This window comes from Oncorhynchus mykiss, chromosome 10, assembly GCF_057628025.1.
Source record: "Oncorhynchus mykiss isolate SJ-2025 chromosome 10, ASM5762802v1, whole genome shotgun sequence".
In the NCBI taxonomy this organism is placed as follows: Eukaryota; Metazoa; Chordata; class Actinopteri; order Salmoniformes; family Salmonidae; genus Oncorhynchus; species Oncorhynchus mykiss.
Genome location: NC_143031.1, coordinates 38127088 through 38145682, shown reverse-complemented (window position 1 = coordinate 38145682; position 18595 = coordinate 38127088). Strand labels below are relative to the sequence as shown.

At 41.3% G+C, this 18595-nt stretch overlaps 2 protein-coding genes across 5 annotated transcripts; both read left to right on the top strand.

The window, feature by feature from the left end:
- The first annotated feature begins 3698 nt into the window (after positions 1–3698).
- Positions 3699–6217, top strand: asb12a (ankyrin repeat and SOCS box containing 12a). Of its 3 annotated transcripts, none has more exons than XM_021618367.3 (3): positions 3699–3896; positions 4742–5510; positions 5774–6217. In XM_021618367.3, exons 2-3 carry the CDS (start codon positions 4748–4750, stop codon positions 5929–5931), a joined length of 921 nt encoding a protein of 306 aa, XP_021474042.1. In that variant the 5' UTR covers positions 3699–3896; positions 4742–4747; the 3' UTR covers positions 5932–6217. The 3 variants fall into 3 exon arrangements, with proteins under 3 accessions (XP_021474042.1, XP_090042676.1, XP_021474041.1); XM_090186550.1 differs by lacking the exon at positions 3699–3896 and adding an exon at positions 4274–4344; XM_021618366.3 differs by lacking the exon at positions 3699–3896 and adding an exon at positions 4283–4634.
- A 2434-nt stretch (positions 6218–8651) lies between these two features.
- On the top strand, positions 8652–17698 carry LOC110533827 (APC membrane recruitment protein 1). Of its 2 annotated transcripts, none has more exons than XM_021618364.3 (2): positions 8652–8791; positions 9556–17698. In XM_021618364.3, exon 2 carries the CDS (start codon positions 9666–9668, stop codon positions 12399–12401), a length of 2736 nt encoding a protein of 911 aa, XP_021474039.2. In that variant the 5' UTR covers positions 8652–8791; positions 9556–9665; the 3' UTR covers positions 12402–17698. The 2 variants fall into 2 exon arrangements, with proteins under 2 accessions (XP_021474039.2, XP_021474040.2); XM_021618365.3 differs by having other exon boundaries at positions 8675–8791; positions 9657–15621.
- Positions 17699–18595: the final 897 nt, after the last annotated feature.

Genomic DNA, 18595 nt, shown 5'->3' with positions numbered 1-18595 from the left:
CAACTAAAATGGTTTGAAGTTGAGATACCAGTTTTAAATGGAATTGTACGTTTCCTGCCGAGTATGCAATATTGTCCAGGGATAATCAATATGCTATGGAGCTTTTGCCATGTTGATAATGTGTAGCCAGTTTAAGTATCCCATATCCCCTCAGTTTACACCATTTACAAATAGGCCTGTTGAAAACAAAGTATGGTGAAAATTAGTACAGTAGCCATCTTATATACTAGACAGGAGTAGAAGTAAATAGTCCATGAGCCAGGGGTGTTGGTCGGGCTCACCTGGGGTGACAACTTCTCTGTGATTTTCTTAAAGGTCTATGTCCCTAGAGTTGGAAAATGTGTGATAGCAGTGCAGCAATGGGTGATCTCTGTGTTTCTTTTGTCCCTCCATCCCTTTAAAGGAATTCTCCTGTACTTTTTTTTAACACATTTAGCCAGTAGTTCTGAAAGTAAATCTCACAAGCCAAAAGTGGTCCCTGAAAATTGCTTACTACATCTAGGGGTGTAAAGGTTCACCCTACCTACGGTTTGGTACGTTTTGGGATCACGTTTCGGAACAGTGGAAAATTAAATGCCAACATTTATGGTAGGTAATTTTTGTGTATTTAAGAAAATACGAAGTGTTGGTATTCCTGATTCCATATATGATCATGAGTCATAATGCCTGATAAGAGCACAATCAGAAATACCAACACAGTATTTTCTTAAATGAAAACACAGTTACTCATCAACAACACTAAAATAAAGTGCAATATGTGTGTGAAATCAACATGTAAACATGGCTCAGATATTGTATATGTAACCGATATGAAATGGCTAGCTAGTTAGCGGGGGTGCGCACTAATAGCGTTTCAATCGGTGACGTAACTTGCTCTGGGACCTTGAAGTAGTTGTTCCCCTTGCTCTACAAGGGCCGCGGCTTTTGTGGAGTGATGGGTAACGATGCTTTGTGGGTGTCAGTTGTCTGTGTGCAGAGGGTCCCTGGTTCGAGCCCGTGTCGGGGCGAGGGGATGGACAAATCTATACTGTTACATATAGGCCTATGCTAGAATGTTTTCTTGCAGAGAAAAATAAACTGAGTGTACAAAACATTTGTATTTATTAAGGATCCCCATGGCAGCAGCTATTCTTCCTGGGGTCCAGCAACATTAAGGCAGTTATTTATATACAATAAAAAATTTGACATGACATTACATTTCATAACACTTTTCACAACACATTAAGTGTTCCCCCAGGCCACTACTCTACTACCACATATCTACAATACAAAATCCATGTGCGTGTAGAGTGCATGTGTAATGTGTGTGTGTGTCTCTTCAGTCACCGCTGTTCCATAAGGTGTATTTTTTTTAAATATTTTTTAAATCTGATTCTACTGCTTCAGTTACCTGATGTGGAATAGAGTTCCATTATAATGCACTGCCTGATGTCGCAAGGATCTGTACACAATTTCTGGAATCTGAGCATTTCCCAGTTCTTCCATGGCCTGCATACTCACCAGAATTGTCACCCATTGAGCATGTTTGGGGTGCTCTGGACCGACCCACCAATGTACAGCAACTTTGCACAGCCATTGAAAAGGCCACAATCAACAGCCTGATCAACTCCATGCGAAATAAATGTGTTGCGCTGCATGAGGCAAATGGTGGTCACACCAGATACTGACTGGTTTTCTGATCCACTCCACTACTTGTTTTGTTTTGTTAAGGTATCTATGACCAACTGACGCATATCTGTATTCCCAGTCATGTGAAATCCATAGATTAGGGCCTAATGACTTTATTTAGATTGACTGATTTCCTTATGTGAACTGTAACTCAGTAAAATCTTTGAAATTGTTGCATTTTAATATTTTTATTCCGTATAAATCAACTGAGGTGAATAAAGCCATAGCAACCATTGTGCTCTTCTCCAAATAGCTTTTTAGAGTTTTTAAATTGTATAGAAGCACAGTAATGATTAAGTAATAATAATAATAATTTCCAAGAGGATAGCCCAAGGGTGTGTGATTCAACTGAGTGAGTATGTCTGAATAGAGACATCCAGAGAGGATGGGTAAGATAGCTAGAAACACAAGAAATCCTATGATTATTAATTGTACTGCACTGATGGAACATAAATCCCAGAAAATAGATGCGGTAGTGGCAGCAGCAGATACATTTTTGGGTGTAGAAGATTTTAGTGCAGATGATCTACAGGGGCGTTAAGAGAATTGGTTCCATCCTCCCAGGCTGTTGGCTTGGACTAGGATCTGGTAGGGATAGTTTTTGTTTGGTATAGTGTTGATGTGTGTAGGGTTAGATGGTGGTAGAGGTCTTCACGGGTCCACCAGACCCAACATTCTGAGATCTGACCTGGGATCCGAGCAGGTCCAGGTCCTAAATTCTGACTTTTGTCTTGGATTTGGGTCGGGTCTGATATAATTGCCATGGGTCTCGGGTATGTTCAATTAAAACTGATTTACCGACTGGACCAGTCCTTTTGTTCATTTAATGTATGAGGACTCATGAGAACTGTGTGAGCTTGTTATGTGTCAGCCAATGGCGACTCAACAAAACATATATCTTATTTTATTCATTTATTTATTTCACCTTTATTTAACCAGGTAGGCAAGTTGAGAACAAGTTCTCATTTACAATTGCGACCTGGCCAAGATAAAGCAAAGCAGTTCGACACATACAACGACACAGAGTTACACATGGAGTAAAACAAACATACAGTCAATAATATAGTATAAACAAGTCTATATACGATGTGAGCAAATGAGGTGAGATATGGGAGGTAAAGGCAAAAAAAGGCCATGGTGGCAAAGTAAATACAAATAGCAAGTAAAACACTGGAATGGTAGATTTGCAATGGAAGAATGTGCAAAGTAGAAATAAAAATAATGGGGTGCAAAGGAACAAAATAAATAAATACAGTAGGGAAAGAGGTAGTTGTTTGGGCTAAATTATAGGTGGGCTATGTACAGGTGCAGTAATCTGTGAGCTGCTCTGACAGTTGGTGCTTAAAGCTAGTGAACGAGTTATGAACGAGTATATTGAAAAGAAGCCGACGAGGAGAATGTCCTCCGGACAGGTTTTAATATTGTAGTGGACAAAGATGAGAACAGTAGCGAGGCCAAATGGACTATGTGCAACTCTTTTCAGGTTTATTCCATTTCTGACTTAAAATAATTTATTTATGTATATTTATTAGGGGGGTTAGAATACATTTTTGCTGTATCGGTCTGCTAATAGAATACTAACAAATGCCCAGTGCACTAGTTTTTTTTGGGGAGGGGGGTTATTATTTTATGTTTTTATTCCTAATTTTTCAGGCGGTGCTACATCACTCTCAGCACCCCTACTTCCTGTGGCTCTGCTGCCATGGACCCTGCCCTGAACTTTAGTCACTGTTGCTAGCTGACCACCCTGTACTCAATCATGCACTTTAGAAACTGTTGCCCTGTATATATTACATAGTCATTGAACACTGGTCACTTTAATAATGTTTACATACTGTTTAACCCATTTCATATGTATATACTGTATTCTTGTCAAGGCCTATCCTTTATAACTACGGCGGTACGCATCTTTTTTTTATACATATACTGCCCATAATGTCTTTACACACCATCATATAGATAAGTATATATATATATTCCGGACTCTGACATTGTTCGTTCTTATATTTCTTAATTCCATTATTTTTTTTAAAGAGATTTGCATGTATTGTCAGGTGTTACTGCACTGTTGGAGCTTGGAACATAAACATTTAGGTCCACCCGAAATAAAAATGTACTAAATATGTGTACGCGACGCGTCCAATAAAATTTGCTTTGATTTGAATGCACGCGCTCACTGCTGTCTCCACGACACGGCCCAGAACTACATCGACTGTTCATCTGTCAAGGTAACAAATGTTTGCCCGTTAGATAGTCATGTTACTGTTTTAAAATTGTCTCGTCTTGCAAGTATTGACAAAGACAATATGAGTTTATCTGTGTTGTTGACTTGTCCCTAGCTAGCTAGATAACACAGCCGCATCGATTAGCATAGGCATGTATTAGTTAGCTAGCTAACTTAGCCAATTTATTTAGTAAGCTAGCAAAGCTTGGTGATGAACGGTTTTGACTGGTCTCTTCTTAAAATGTGATTTTAAACCTAATCTTATGCCTAACCTTAAATTAATAAATAAAAAAAAAGAACATTTTAGTTGTTTTCATTAATTTTTACGATGTAGACCATTTGACGCTGTGGTAACTAGTGAACACTGTTCTGACTAGGTAGAAGACGGCCACGACCGGAAGTTACTTTTTCGTAGTAGGTTAGAAGAATTTACGCAGCAGGTTAGGAAAGAGGTTCGTGTTTGGCTTAAAATGATCTGTGCTCACAGAAATAATCGGATATGGATTGTTAGTCAGGAAGTCAACTAACTAACGTTAGCTTCTTCACCAGTTCGTGTTTGTAGTTATTTGCTAGCAAATATACTAATCTTTAGTTATTGTCAAAGATGATTCCATCTATTGTACATAACGTTAACTAGCTAGATTCCCTTTGGTGCAAATGTCTGCCGTATCCTTCGTCATAGAAAAATAGCTAGCTAGGTAATGTTAGCTAGCTATCAACAGCCTTTTAACAACAAAAAATGGTACCAGTATAACTAGTTGATGCTCATCATTTTGTATAACCAACAGTGTGTGTATTATGGATATTATTGCTTTTATGATGGTGTTTTTCCTTCTTATTTTGAAACAGATTTCTATGATCCAGTTTAAAGAAGTTCTAGAAGAAAAAGACAACGGTGAAGGTCAACTGCTCCATCAGGCAGTGTCCAACAATGATGACAGACTCCTTGATGAACTGCTCTCTCAAGAAAAGTACAGAAAGTTCATCAACTGTAGGAGCGGCTGGGGTATCCCAAGAACACCTTTACGAATGGCTGCGTCTAAAGGTCATCTCAGGTGTCTGCAGGTTCTGCTGGCCCATGGAGCAGAGGTGGACTGTCTAGACGTGAAGGCTCAGACCCCACTTTTCACAGCTGTCTGTGGGAAATACTTCAACTGTGTTTTAGCCCTCCTCAGGGCAGGTGCTAACCCCAATGGCAGCTTGTATAACAACTGCTCTCCGGTCCTGACTGCAGCCAGGGAAGGGGATGTTGAGATTTTGAAGCAACTTCTTAAACATGGTGCTGAGGTCAACTCCAGATCTAAAGTCTTGCTGTTTACTTCAAGTGCCAGTGTTTCTAGTGGTCCCCTCTATCTGTCTGCTGTGTATGGACACTTAGACTGCTTTAAAGTATTACTTCTCTATGGGGCTGATCCAAATTACAACTGCACAGATGCAAAACTACTGAGTAAAATCAAGCAGCCTAAGACCGTGCTTGAAATGTGCCTCAGACATGGCTGTGGGGTGGAGTACATCCAACTTTTGATTGACTTTGGTGCAAATGTCTACCTCCCCACTCTCATCATAGAAAAGTCCACAAAGCAGAATGAGGCAGTGGAGCTGCTGCTGCAAGAAAGAGGTAATGCAGGAGTTATACTGTTGATGACTTTGGGATTCTCCTATTGATTTCTGGTAATGTTTTTATTGACATTAAACAAGCATCTGTTTTATTTATTTATTTAAATAAAATTGAATTGCTACTTGTCAATACAGTACTGAACTGCTTTGCTGACAGAGCAGCATTTGACTATTTGAATAGGCTATTGAATCTGTGTATGTGTAATAACCAGTTAAAACATTTTTTTAAACTCTTAACTCAAATTCAATTGTTATTTTTGCTAGGTTTTCCCAAGTCCCTTGTATCACAGTGCCGACTTGCCATCCGAGGATACCTCAGGAAGATCAACAGAATCCAGTCCATTGACCATTTGGAAATGCCATCAAGCATGATAAACTTCTTGCAATACAAATCAGTCCCAACAATTGCTATGCATCTCTGAGAAAGCATATATTGTCCCTATGCTTTTGCTACATGAAACATAATGCTTACTTTTTTCAAAACATTTCATAGTGATGTTGAAATGGTACACATTTGTTGTCCTGCATTTGAGAATAGATGTGTAATGTTTATTCTCAATGTTTTCAATCAGTTATGCAATCATGTTTTCATTTTCTTGTTTTATCCCTCTTCCATAATATATGTGGGATTTTTTTTGTAATACTGCAATGTCAGCGTAAAATAGAATGTACAGTAGAAATGACAACCATTAAAATGTCTTAAACTAATTTTGCATCAGAAAATATGTATTTTATTTTTAAACATTATGTGCGTACACTATGTATGATAAAGTATTATATAATTATGTGCAAGGTGCTTTACACTTATATATAAATATCTGTGTACAAACCGTTAGGAACACCTTCCTAATATTGAGTTGCACCCCCTTTTGCCCTCAGAACAGCCTCAATTTGTCAGGGCATGGACTATACAAGGTGTCAAGCTTCCACAGGGATGCTGGCCCATGTTGACTCCAATGCTTCCCACAGTTGTGTCAAGTTGACGGTGTCCTTTGGGTGGTGGACCATTCTTGATATACACAGGAAACTGTTGTTTGACAACCCTAGCAGCGCTGCAGTTCTTAACTCAAACCAGTGCTCCTGGCATCTACTACCATACTCTGTTCAAAGGCACTTACGCCTTTTGTCTTGACCCTTCACCCTCTGAATGGCGGACATACACAATTGTATGCATTTGGCAGACGCTTTTATCCAGTGCGACTTACAGGAGCAATTAGGGATAAGTGCCTTGCTCAAGGGTACATCGACAGATTTTTCTCCTAGTTAGCTCGGGGTTTCAAAACAGCGACTTTTCGGGTTACTGGCCCAATGTGCTTAACCACTAGGCTACCTGCAGCCCTTAGGAACAATCCATGTCTCAATTGTCTCGGGCTAAAAATCCTTTAACCAGTCTCCTCCCCTTCAGCTACACTGATTCGAAGTGAATTTAACAGGTGCCATCGATAAGGGATCATAGCTGTAAAGATGGTGGAAGCGGATGATGAAGTGGATTCTGAATCTAATGGCCTAGAATCAAGGAGAATTGGAATATTGTCCAAAAGAAAGGAAAACGGAGCAAAGTAGAGTATAGTGAGAATGTCACTTCATTTATTGTAGTAGTACTGTTTGTAAATGAGGAGCAGCTGATCGAATTACCAAGCTTGAATCCATTTGAGATATCCAAACTGGTGGAGAGAGTGGGTAGAGTTAAGGCTGTGAGGATCAAGAGACGCGGGCTGGTTTTTGAGGATCAGAAGAAACGTGTGTTGCGTCTCACCCAATTTGCTAAGTTTGAAGTGTTGTGTGTGTCTCTTAGGAACAGGGCACCCCTCAAGGGGATTATGTCCGGTGTTTTGTGGGAAGTATATTTTGAACAGAAATATTCCTGGTGTGATTGATGTACGTCGGATGAACTGTGTGGTGAATAAAGAAAAAGTTAAACCTATCTGTTCTTTTGTTTTTTGATATGGAGTCTCTCCCTACTCAAGTGCAGTTAGGGTATATTAACTACAGAGTTCAAGCATTTATCCCAAGACCAATGCAGTGTGATCATTTTAAAGCTTTTGGTCATGTGTCAAGTGTTTGCAGAAGGGAGAAGCCGAGATGTCCAAGTTGTGGAAAAGATCATATGTGTTATAAAAGTGATGAAAATGTGACTTTGCAATTGTGGGAACCATGAAGCCACATCTTTCAAGTGCCCCACAAGGGTGAAAGAGAATGAAGTGGCCAAAGTCAGGGCTGTCCAGAGCATATCATATGCAGCTGCTGTTAAAAGGTTTTGAGGGTGTGAATGGTGCACTTGAAGAGTCCATGGTGGTGTGTAAGCCTTCACTGCTGGCTGCAGGGGTTGACTTTCACCAGAAGGATCCTGACTTTTTAAAGGTTAAGAAGGTGAACTTTGTGGTCTTTATGGCTATGGTGATAAATGGCCCTGCCAAGGTGGAGAGAAGGTCCAGGAAGATAGAAATCATTGTGGAAGAGCTGGAGCGGTTCCTGGGTCTGAAAGATTTCTCGGCAAAGGAGTTACATGGAATATTGTCACAAGCCGTACTCTAGAACCCGAGAAGGGAGATATGGGGAATTGAAATATGGATGAAATGGGAGTTTTGTTTTGTCAATGTACATTTTATTTGGTTGGATTAAGTAAATTTCAATATCACGTATCGGTTTTCTTTTTTTTACCTTGTTTTGATTTCAACCCGTCCAGTTGGTGGCAGCAATACATGTTTTTGGTTTGTAGTCTGCCATAAAACCCACAGAAGAAGAAGGGATCATAGTGTTCACCTGGTCAGTCTGTAATGGAAAAAGCAGGTGTTCCTAATGTTTTGTGCACTCTGTGTATGTATGTATGTATGTATGTATACATATATTATTGACTGAGGGTGTAACTGAAGCTATATAGAGCATGACAAATTCCAGTACTAACAATTCAATTGAGCTATATTAGCCATGTAGTCTGACAATGTCAAAGGAAAGACATTGTCAGTCAGGAAACTATTTACTAAATGTTTTGTTGGCAAAATGATTATAGATTGAGCATCCTCTATGAATGCATTTGGGGGGTATAAATGGTCTTTGGCAATCTAGAACTACCGGTAAAAGATCAATCAGAGAGGAAGAGGCAAAGCCGCTCAATATATACTCTAGATCCTCTTTGGACCCCAGGACACACCCCGCTCTCACTACAACTACCAGAATTCAATGCGTACATTAACAAGAGGCTCAAGACTGTTTGTGTTGCACGACAGAATAAAGTGATTCGGATTTATTCTTTGTAATTCTGGCGTGTAGAAGCCCAACAAGGTCGGTTCATTTATATATCCCCCACCCCATAAACCCTTATTGGAAATATAGCTATTTTCCCCTTCAATTTAATGCTTGTAGACAATGCTTGTCTCCTAGGCTAGTCAACGTGTATTTTCCAGCCATGCATTGCCATTGTTGCTAGCGAGCTAAGGGTGTAAAATGTTATTTAATTGAAGAAGCTAGCTAGCAAGCAAACTAGGTTAACACAACCAACTCCGTTTTCTAAATAATGCTAGCTAGGTCGATAACTTGCTGGTAGCTAGCCTAGGCAGCCGATAGTGGTACATCCTTTTAGATTTGCGGGCCAGGCACAAGGTAACGTTAGTTAGCTGCCACTGCTAGTGACACATTGCTTTGTGGTCCCAACCTGACGACTTCTTGGTAAACGTCACGCATCTCTGTTTTCTCGTGTAGTGTATTAAATAAAACAAATTAGTCTACATAATGATGTTGCTTCAAAAACAGAAGATTCATTGAACGCTATCTTAAGCGAAAACAATTTAGGATATGTCCTGCTGTCTGTTTATTTCGCTGTTCCTGTTGCACGTATATCAATGGTCAGCTTTACACTTTCTATGCCGATAGCATAACACTTGTTCTGAACGCTTTGCCAGGTAGATAGATAATTACCTATACGTGTGTTATTTCATCTGATGTAAAGAAAACCACCATAAATAAGCCCAAAGTGAATAATGTAGGCCCATCACTGTATAGCACAGAATCTAATCCTTCTATGCCTAATCCTTTGTCCTACATTTCAGAAAAATGGAAGCAAATGGTTTTGGAAGATTGATTGCCAGCAGTCTTTGCACCTGATGGTGATACCATCATGCTCATATCTGTTCACTTCACCTTCCTGTAGATTGTTGCCATGGAGCACTGTGACGGAAATGAGCCAGCAAGTGATACAAAGCATTTGTCTGCTGGCTGTGAGCAGACGGCCATGGGTGACCAGGATTCACAGACTGAGGTGAAGCCTCCATCTGACATTTCTGACGCTGTACCCCTTGAGCATCAGCCATCAGGGAAACTGAGGAGGACTGCCTTAAGATTCTTTGGAGGACGCAAAAGCATCTGTGTTTTACCAAACTTCTTTGGGGGAAGGAACAAAAATCTAAACAAGTGGTCCTCTAAGAAGGGAGTCAGCAAGAGTAAAACTCATGATGGACTTAGCAAAGCAGACTGGGAGGACAGTCTGGGAATTGGATATGTCCCAGCAGGATATTTTGAGTACCACAACCAGAAAGATACTACTGGAAAGGCTTGTAGGGAATTTGGTCACCCTACTGGTGATCAGAAGTCATTCTCTCTTCCCCGGCAGAAAAAGGGTTTGCGAGAACTTTTTAACAGCATCAGGCGTTGTAGAAAGAATAGAAATTGTGATTTTGAAAAAAATGAAATGGTTGAGAATTCTCATGTCTGCAACAAAGAGGTGCCTATTGCCCAGACTATCATTGACCAAAATGACATGGAGTGCCTGGGCAGTTTGTCTGAATCCAATGTGCCTGTTTTGGCAAACGTTGACGATTGTTTGACAATTGCTCCTGAATGTATTAATGTTGATGTCATAGTGTCTGAGAAAGACCTGGTGAAACAAGGGAGTCTGGATTCTCTGATAGGGGAACTGAAGAAAGGTGAGGATATGGTAGAGACACTCCATATAAACACAGAACCAGATTCTTTCCCGAAGACTAACATAGAGTCTATTGTGAACGTCCAGCTGCCTACTGGCTCATCTCAGATGAGCTTGATGTTTGGTGATGTGGCCTCTCTAAAGAGTTTTGACTCGCTCACTGGCTGTGGTGACATAATAGCTGATCAAGACGACGACAGTATTGCAGATTCTCAGGGCTCAGTCTCAGCGGAAAGGAGTCGAAATGCAGGCAAACGGAGTTCCTGTTATGTTACGTACCAGGGTGGAGGAGAAGAAATGGCCACCCCTGTTAAGGTGGACGGGGATTATCTCCACAACCTCTGGGAAAATGAGGTTGCAGAGGACGCTTGCTATACCCACAGCCACGAAGAAGACTTTCTAGAGCACAGTGAAAGTCCTAGGATGACACCTGAAGAGCCATCTAGCTCCTATACCATGGACATCAGCATCAACAGCAATGGTGCTCTTGGAGTTACAGAGACCACCCTTACATCTTCGGATGTGATGACCCCACAGAGTGAAAATCAAGTGTCAGTTCCTAACAGCGATGAGGGTTACTATGACTCTACCACCCCAGGACAAGATGAAGACGGACGTGACAAAGTTGACAGGATCAGGACCGATAGACTACCAAGGGACAGTTATAGTGGCGATGCACTGTATGAGCTTTTTGAGCCTGATGACAGTCTTATCAGTCCACCTTTTGAAAAAGCTAAGCTGCCCGTCTCTGATCCACTTGAGTTTTTAGACATGTCAGCTCAGTGTGGTGGTGAAGATGTAAATGCTGTGTTCGCTCCTGAAACGGGTCTAATTGAAGAGGACAGGCTAACTGGGAATAGGGAGAAAATGCTTGGCAACCCTAAATTGTCAGATGCCGTTTTTGGCACCTTTACCTCAACATGTCAATCACAAGAAATTGACTATGAGCAAAACAAGCCACAGTCCCCACGGTTAAGAGGAAATCATGATCTATCTAAAACAAAGAATGACTTGGAGGATGACCAGACAGTTTGCTTCTCCCAAGCTCTAGTGGACTTCACAAAACAATCACATGTTTATAGTAATTCAACTGAAAGCATGGGAGGCTCTGAGTCAAACTTTGCCCAAAACATGCAAGCCCTCCCAGCCATTGTCACATTTGATGTCGTGGACATGGATAACGAGGGGGAATGTGACCAGCAGATGGATATGGTAATGGAGGAGGAATACATCACGTCGCCTTATGAAGTGTTTGAAGAAAGCTACCTGCAAAAGGATGCGTTTGCTGAATGTGACTTACGTATGTTTGACCTCCTTGAACAGAGTCTCAATAATACTTGGGGAATTGCCAGCCTGCCACGTCACCTTAGCCTTACACAAGTCAATCGGTCGAGTCCACTGGCTCCTCTGCTGAGTCCTTTGGCCTTAAATAGGAGGAGTAGATCCCTGGACACGGAGAGCTTGGAGTTAGAGATGACTGACATGTATTTAGGGAGTGGGGCAGCACTAGCGTCTTGCCCTAGAACTGAAAGGGACTCGAAGAGAGTGTCCTCGCTTCACCGCAAAAATAATGGATACATTTCCACTTCAGAAAACCGGGATAATAGACAGATCATGTTTCCGTCATGGCAGCCAGAGACTGAGGGGACTGTAACGCACCCACAAGCAGATGGGAAAAGAACAGAGCAGACGTACAGTCTCTATCAAACTCAAAACAGACGAATGGTATCATTCAGTCAGCCTGTCAGTCGAGTCCCAAACTGTAAATCTCAACAGATCTCAGCTAGCAAAATGACTGACAGAGTATCCTGTAATTATGTCTCTCAGATTACAGGACCGTTACATAGGCCATCTCATCTTCCTTTGCAATCAGAATCCTGTCGGCCCCATGCCCCCTATGGGAGATCAGTTAAGGCATCAGATGGTGGTGGTGAGGCGCTTTTTTACACATCGACCGTTAGCTCTCATCCTTAAAATCAACATAATAACATGCCTCAACCTTGGTTGTGAGTCTGGCAGTTCTGTAAGCAGGGCTCTAAACTGTAAGCAGGGCTCTAAACTAACTTTAAAAATGTAGGAACACCAGAAATGTGATTTTTAAAATTGGTTAAGATACAGTATAGCCTAGCTACTTCTAAAGCACACGTTGTGCCCTAGAAACGAATATGAAACCCTGTAAACACTTTTTTTTATTATTAAAAGCAAAAATGTTGACATAAATACCTCATTAAAATTAAGTCATTTATGGTATTTTAGGTCTCTACATAATGTAAATTCACTAACATTTAATGTTGTACACCGTCTCTTTAAGAGCATCAAGTTTGTGATGACATGCAAGACATCATTTGTTCATTGTTATGATCATGGATCTCCTGAAGAAGCTATCCCTTTTCCTTTCTGTGCCCCCAAATGTTTGGATATACTGTTTTCAGGTTGTTAGCTAGCTAATGAGGTATCAAACATGACTGAACAAGGTGTAAAACAAATGCAGTCCGCAAGTAGTTTTAGAACGTCCCGCAACATGGTTTATGAATGTAAAATGCGGCCTCCCAACCTGTGACAAAAAACAACAACAAAGGTTGCACTGATAATATGGGTTAGCTCTTTTGAACTGTTTGGGCTAGAATCAAGCAGTTTTTGCTGTATTCATGGTGCAAGCATGACGCTAACGAATCTGGACTCGGGGAAACGAGAAGCCTTATAACAAAAATTATACAAATAAAATGAAGTTATTTATTTTGTTGCACTGGTGTAAAACTCCAGGTTGAGGTCGCACAGCTAAATATTTAGTCGCAAATGTGCACTTTAAAGCCCTGCCTGTAAGGCCAGTGGACTATGAGCAGCAGGCAGACTTCACCATTAAAGGAAGAAAAACTGGATATGGTACACCCTGTTGAATGTAACAAACACACGGTGCCTTCGGAAAGTATTCAGACCCCTTGACTTTTTCTACATTTTAATACGTTACAGCCTTATTCTAAAATTGATTGAATCGTTTTTTTCCCTTTATCAATCTACACACAATACCCCATAATGACAAAGAAAAAACTTTTTTTTTTTACACATTTTTGCAAATTTATGAAAATAAACAGAAATATCATAGTTATAAAAGTATTCAGACCCTTTACTCAGTACTTCGTTGAAGCACCTTTGGCAGCGATTATAGCCTCTAGTCTTGGGTATGACGCTACAAGCTTGGCACACCTGTATTTGGGGAGTTTCTCCCATTCTGCTCTGCAGATGCTCTCAAGCTTTGTCAGGTTGGATGGGGAGCGTCAATGCACAGCTCTTTTCATGTGTCTTCAGGGATGTTTGATCGGGTTCAAGTCCAGGCTTTGGCTGGTCCACTCAAGGACATTCAGACTTGTCCCAAAGCCACTCCTGTGGTGTTTTGGCTGTGTGCTTAGTCATTGTCCTGTTGGAAGGTGTATGTTCGCCCCAGCCTGAGGTCCTGAGAATTCTGGATCAGGTTTTCTTAAAGAATCTCTGTACTTTGCTCCGTTCATCTTTTCCTCGATCCTGACTAGTCTCCCAGTCCCTGTTCCTGAAGAAATCCCCACAGCATGATGCTGCCACCACCATGCTTCACCGTTGGGATGGTGTCCGGTTTCCTCCAGACGTGACACTTGGCATTCACGCCAAAGAGTTCCATCTTAGTTTCATCAGACCAGAGAATCTTGTTTCTCATGGTCTGAGAGTCTTTAGGTGCTTTTTGGCAAACTCCAAGCGGGCTGTCATGTGCCTTTTACTGAGGAGTGGTTTCTGTCTGGCCACTCTACCATAAAGGCCTGATTGATGGAGTGCTGCAGAGATGGTTGTCCTTCTGGAAGGTTTTCCCATCTCCAAAGAGGAGCTCTGTCAGAGTGACCATCGGATTCTCGGTCACCTCCATGATCAAGGCCCTTCTCCCCCTATTGCTCAGTTTTGCCGGGAGGCCAGTTCTAGGAAGAGTTTTGGTGGTTCCAAACATCTTCCATTTAAGAATAATGAAGGCCACTGTGTTCTTGGGGACCTTCAATACTACAGACATTTTTTTGGTACCTTTCCCCAGATCTGTGCCCCAACACAATTCTGTCTTGGAGCTCTACAGACAATTCATTCGACCTGGTTTTGCTCTGACACGCACTGTCAACTGGGACCTTTTAATATAGACGGGTGTGAATTTCAAAATCAGGTACAATCAATTGAATTTAGCAAAGGTGGACTACAATCAAGTTGTAGAAACATCTCAAGGATGATCAATGGAACAGGATGCACCTGAGCTTTATTTAGTCTCATAGCAGAAGGCCTGATTACTTATGTAAATAATGTATTTAAAATAAAATAAACTGTTTTCGTTTTGTCATTATAGGGTATTGTTTGTAGATTGAGTAAAACATTTAATTTAATAAATTGTAGAATAAGGCTGTAACAGAACAACATGTGGAAAAAGTCAAGGGGTCTGAAACCTCTTCTACGCTTAGTATTGGTATGTGGTATACATGTTATGTACCACCAAAGACACCATCTAGTATGTTTGCATAACTGAAAATAGAATGATTGTCTGTTACTGCAAGTATTTCACTCTGTTGTATAATCCTTATTTGTGTTGCTGTTCTATCATACTGTGTTGTCTTGTGAACAGTCATAATAGAGGCTCTCCCATGCAGTCTTTCATTAAAATGTTCAGAGGGCCTCCCGGGTGGCGCAGTGGTTAAGGGCGCTGTACTGCAGCGCCAGCTGTGCCATCAGAGTCCCTGGGTTCGTGCCCAGGCTCTGTCGTAACCGGCCGCGACCAGGAGGTCCGTGGGGCGACGCACAATTGGCCTAGCGTCGTCCGGGTTAGGGAGGGCTTGGTCGGTAGGGATGTCCTTGTCTCATCGCGCACCAGCGACTCCTGTGGCGGGCCGGGCGCAGTGCGCGCTAACCAAGGTTGCCAGGTGCACGGTGTAGCCTCCGACACATTGGTGCGGCTGGCTTCCGGGTTGCATTGCATTTGTACAGCCCAGAGTTAGGCCACACGCAACACGTATTACACATATTGGTAGGTACTGTGAATTGGTAATTACTGTAAACTACGTGGTCCATTTAAAATCAAATTAAATTTGTCACATGCACAGAATACCTCTTGTGTAGACTTTACTGTGAAAGGCTTCCTTAAGGGCCCTTCCCAACGATGCAGAGTTTAAAAATAAAATGTCACTGACTAAAGTTGTATCTAGCCTTTAAAGTCTTTTTTATGACTTTCTTTACAGAAAGTTGTTGACTACAGTCTAGGACGGTGCTTGTAAACTCTTAGGATGGTATTATATTGTAATTACGATGTAATTATAAGATGCCGCCTCGACATGCAGATTTGGATCGCAGGTCAATTAACCTTTTGAGATACAAAATGTATAGAGAACAGCATTGATAATGTCTTACATTTTTGTAAAGACAAATGGTAATCTATTAACTATTACAATATACTGTATGTGTTTTAGGCTACATTTTAGAATGTATTTCATCATGCATCAGTTAACCATTGTATTTTTTGTTAGCTGTCTTTCTTTTTGGGGGGGTTGAATTTGATGTGAAAGTAATTATTTGTTCAATAGATTTGTATTCTGTAGTACCTCTGCAAGTATTCAAAAAAGTGAGGTTGAATTTGTATTCACAACCAATCCATCTGCTGAGAACAGATATACAGCAACAGTCAAAAGTTTGGACACCTACTTATTCAATGGTTTTTCTTTATTTTTACTATTTTTTTACATTGTAGAATGATAGTGAAGACATCAACTATGAAATAACACAAATGGAATCATGTGTAACCAAAAAAAGTGTTAATCAAATCAAAATATATTTTACATTCTTCAAAGTAGCCACCCTTTGCCTTGATGACAGCTTTGCACACTCTTGGCATTCTCTCAACCAGCTTCACCTGGAATGCTTTTCCGACGGTCTTAAAGAAATTCCCACATATGCTGAGCACTTGTTGGCTACTTTTCCTTCCCTCTGCTGTCCAACTCATCCCAAACTGTTTCAATTGGGTTGAGGTCCGTTGATTGTGGAGGCCAGGTCATCTGATGCAGCACTCCATCACTCTCCATCTTGGTCAAATAGCCCTTACACAACCTAGAGGTGTGTTAGGTCATTGTCCTGTTGAAAAACAAATGATAGTCCCACTAAGCGCAAACCAGATGGGATGGCGTATCGCTGCAGAATGCTGTAGTAGCCATGCTGGTCAAGTGGGCCTTGAATTCTAAATAAATCACAGTGTCACCAGCAAAGCACCATCACACCACCTCCATGCTTCACAGTGGGAACTACACATGCGGAGATCATCTGTTCACCTACACTGCGTCTCACAGACACGGAGGTTGGAACCAAAAATTGCACATTTGGACTCATCAGACCAAAGGACAGATTTCCACCGGTCTAATGTCCATTGCGTGTGTTTCCTCTTATTGGTGTCCTTTAGTAATGGTTTCTTTGCAGCAATTTCGACCATGCAGGCCTGATTCATGCGATCTTCCCTGAACAGTGGATGTTGAGATTTGTCTGTTACTTGAACTCTGTGAAGCATTTATTTTGGCTGCAATTTCTGAGGCTGTTAACTAATGAAATGATCTTCTGCAGCAGAGGTAACTCTGGGTCTTCCTTTCCTGTGGCGGTCCTCATGAGAGCCAGTTTCATCATAGCGCCTGATGGATTTTGCGACTGCACTTGAAGAAACTTTGAAAGTTCTTGAAATGTTCTGGATTGACTGACCTTCATCTCTTAAAGTAATGATGGATTGTAATTTCTCTTGCTTATTTGAGCTGTACTTGCCATAATATGGACTTGGTCTTTTACCAAATAGGGCTATCTTGATTGGCTCAAATGCATTAAGAAGGAAGGAAATTCCACAAATCAACTTTTAACAAGGCGCAGCTGTTAATTGAAATGCATTCCAGGTGACTACCTCATGAAGATGGTTGAGAGAATGCCAAGAGTGTGTAAAGCTGTCATCAAGGCAAAGGGTAGCTACTTGGAAGAATCTCAAATATAAATACATTTTTGATTTGTTGAACTTTTTTTGGTTACTACATGATTCCAAATGTGTTATTTCATAGTTTTGATGTCTTCACTATTATTATACAATGTAGAAAATAGTCCAAATAAAGAAAAAACTCTTGAATGAGTAGGTGTGTCCAAAGTTTTGATTGGTACTGGATACTGAAAAATATAAATGCAACATGTAAAGGGTTGATCCCATGTTTCATGAGGTGAAATAAAAGATCCCAGAAATTTTCCAAACACACGAAAAGCTTATTTCTCTCCAATTTTGAGCACTAATTTGTTTACGTCCCTGTTAGTGATCAGTTCTCCTTTGCCAAGATAATCCATCCACCTGACAAGTGTGGCATATCAAGAAGCTGATTAAACAGTATGATCATTACACAGATGCATCTTGTGCTGGGGACAATAAAATGTGCAGTTTTGTCACACCTTCTCAATGCCACAAATGCCTGCCGTTTTGAGGGAGTGTTCAATTAGCATGCTGACTGTAGGAATGTCCACCAGAGCTTTTTCCAGAGAATTTAGTGTTCTTTTCTCTAAATCAAGCCGCCACCAACGTCATTTTAGAGAATTTTGCAGTACGTCCAACCGGCCTCACAATCGCAGACCATGTGTAACCACTGCAGCCTAGGACCTCCACATCATCTGAGACCAGCCACCCGGACAGCTGATGAAACTGGGTTTGCACAACTGAAGAATTTCTGCACAAACTGTCAGAAACCGCCTCAGGGAAGCTCATCTGCGTTCTCGTCGTCCTCACCAGGGTCTTGACCTGACTGAAGTTTGACGTCGTAAACGACTTCAGTGGCTAAATGCTCACCTTCAATGGTCACTGGCACGCTGGAGGAGTGTGCTCTTCACGGTTGAATCCGGTTTCAACACTACCGGGTAGATGACAGACCGTGTGTATGACGTTGTGTGGGCGAGCAGTTTGCTGATGTCAGCGTTGTGAAAGGAGTACCCCATGGTGGATGTGGGGTTATGGTATGGGCAGGCATAAGCTACGGACAACAAACACAATTGCATTTTATCGATGACAATTTGAATGCACAGAAATACTGTGACGAGATCTTGAGGCCCATTGTCGTGCCATTCATCCGCCACCATCACCTCATGTTTCAGCACGATAATGCACGGCCCCATGT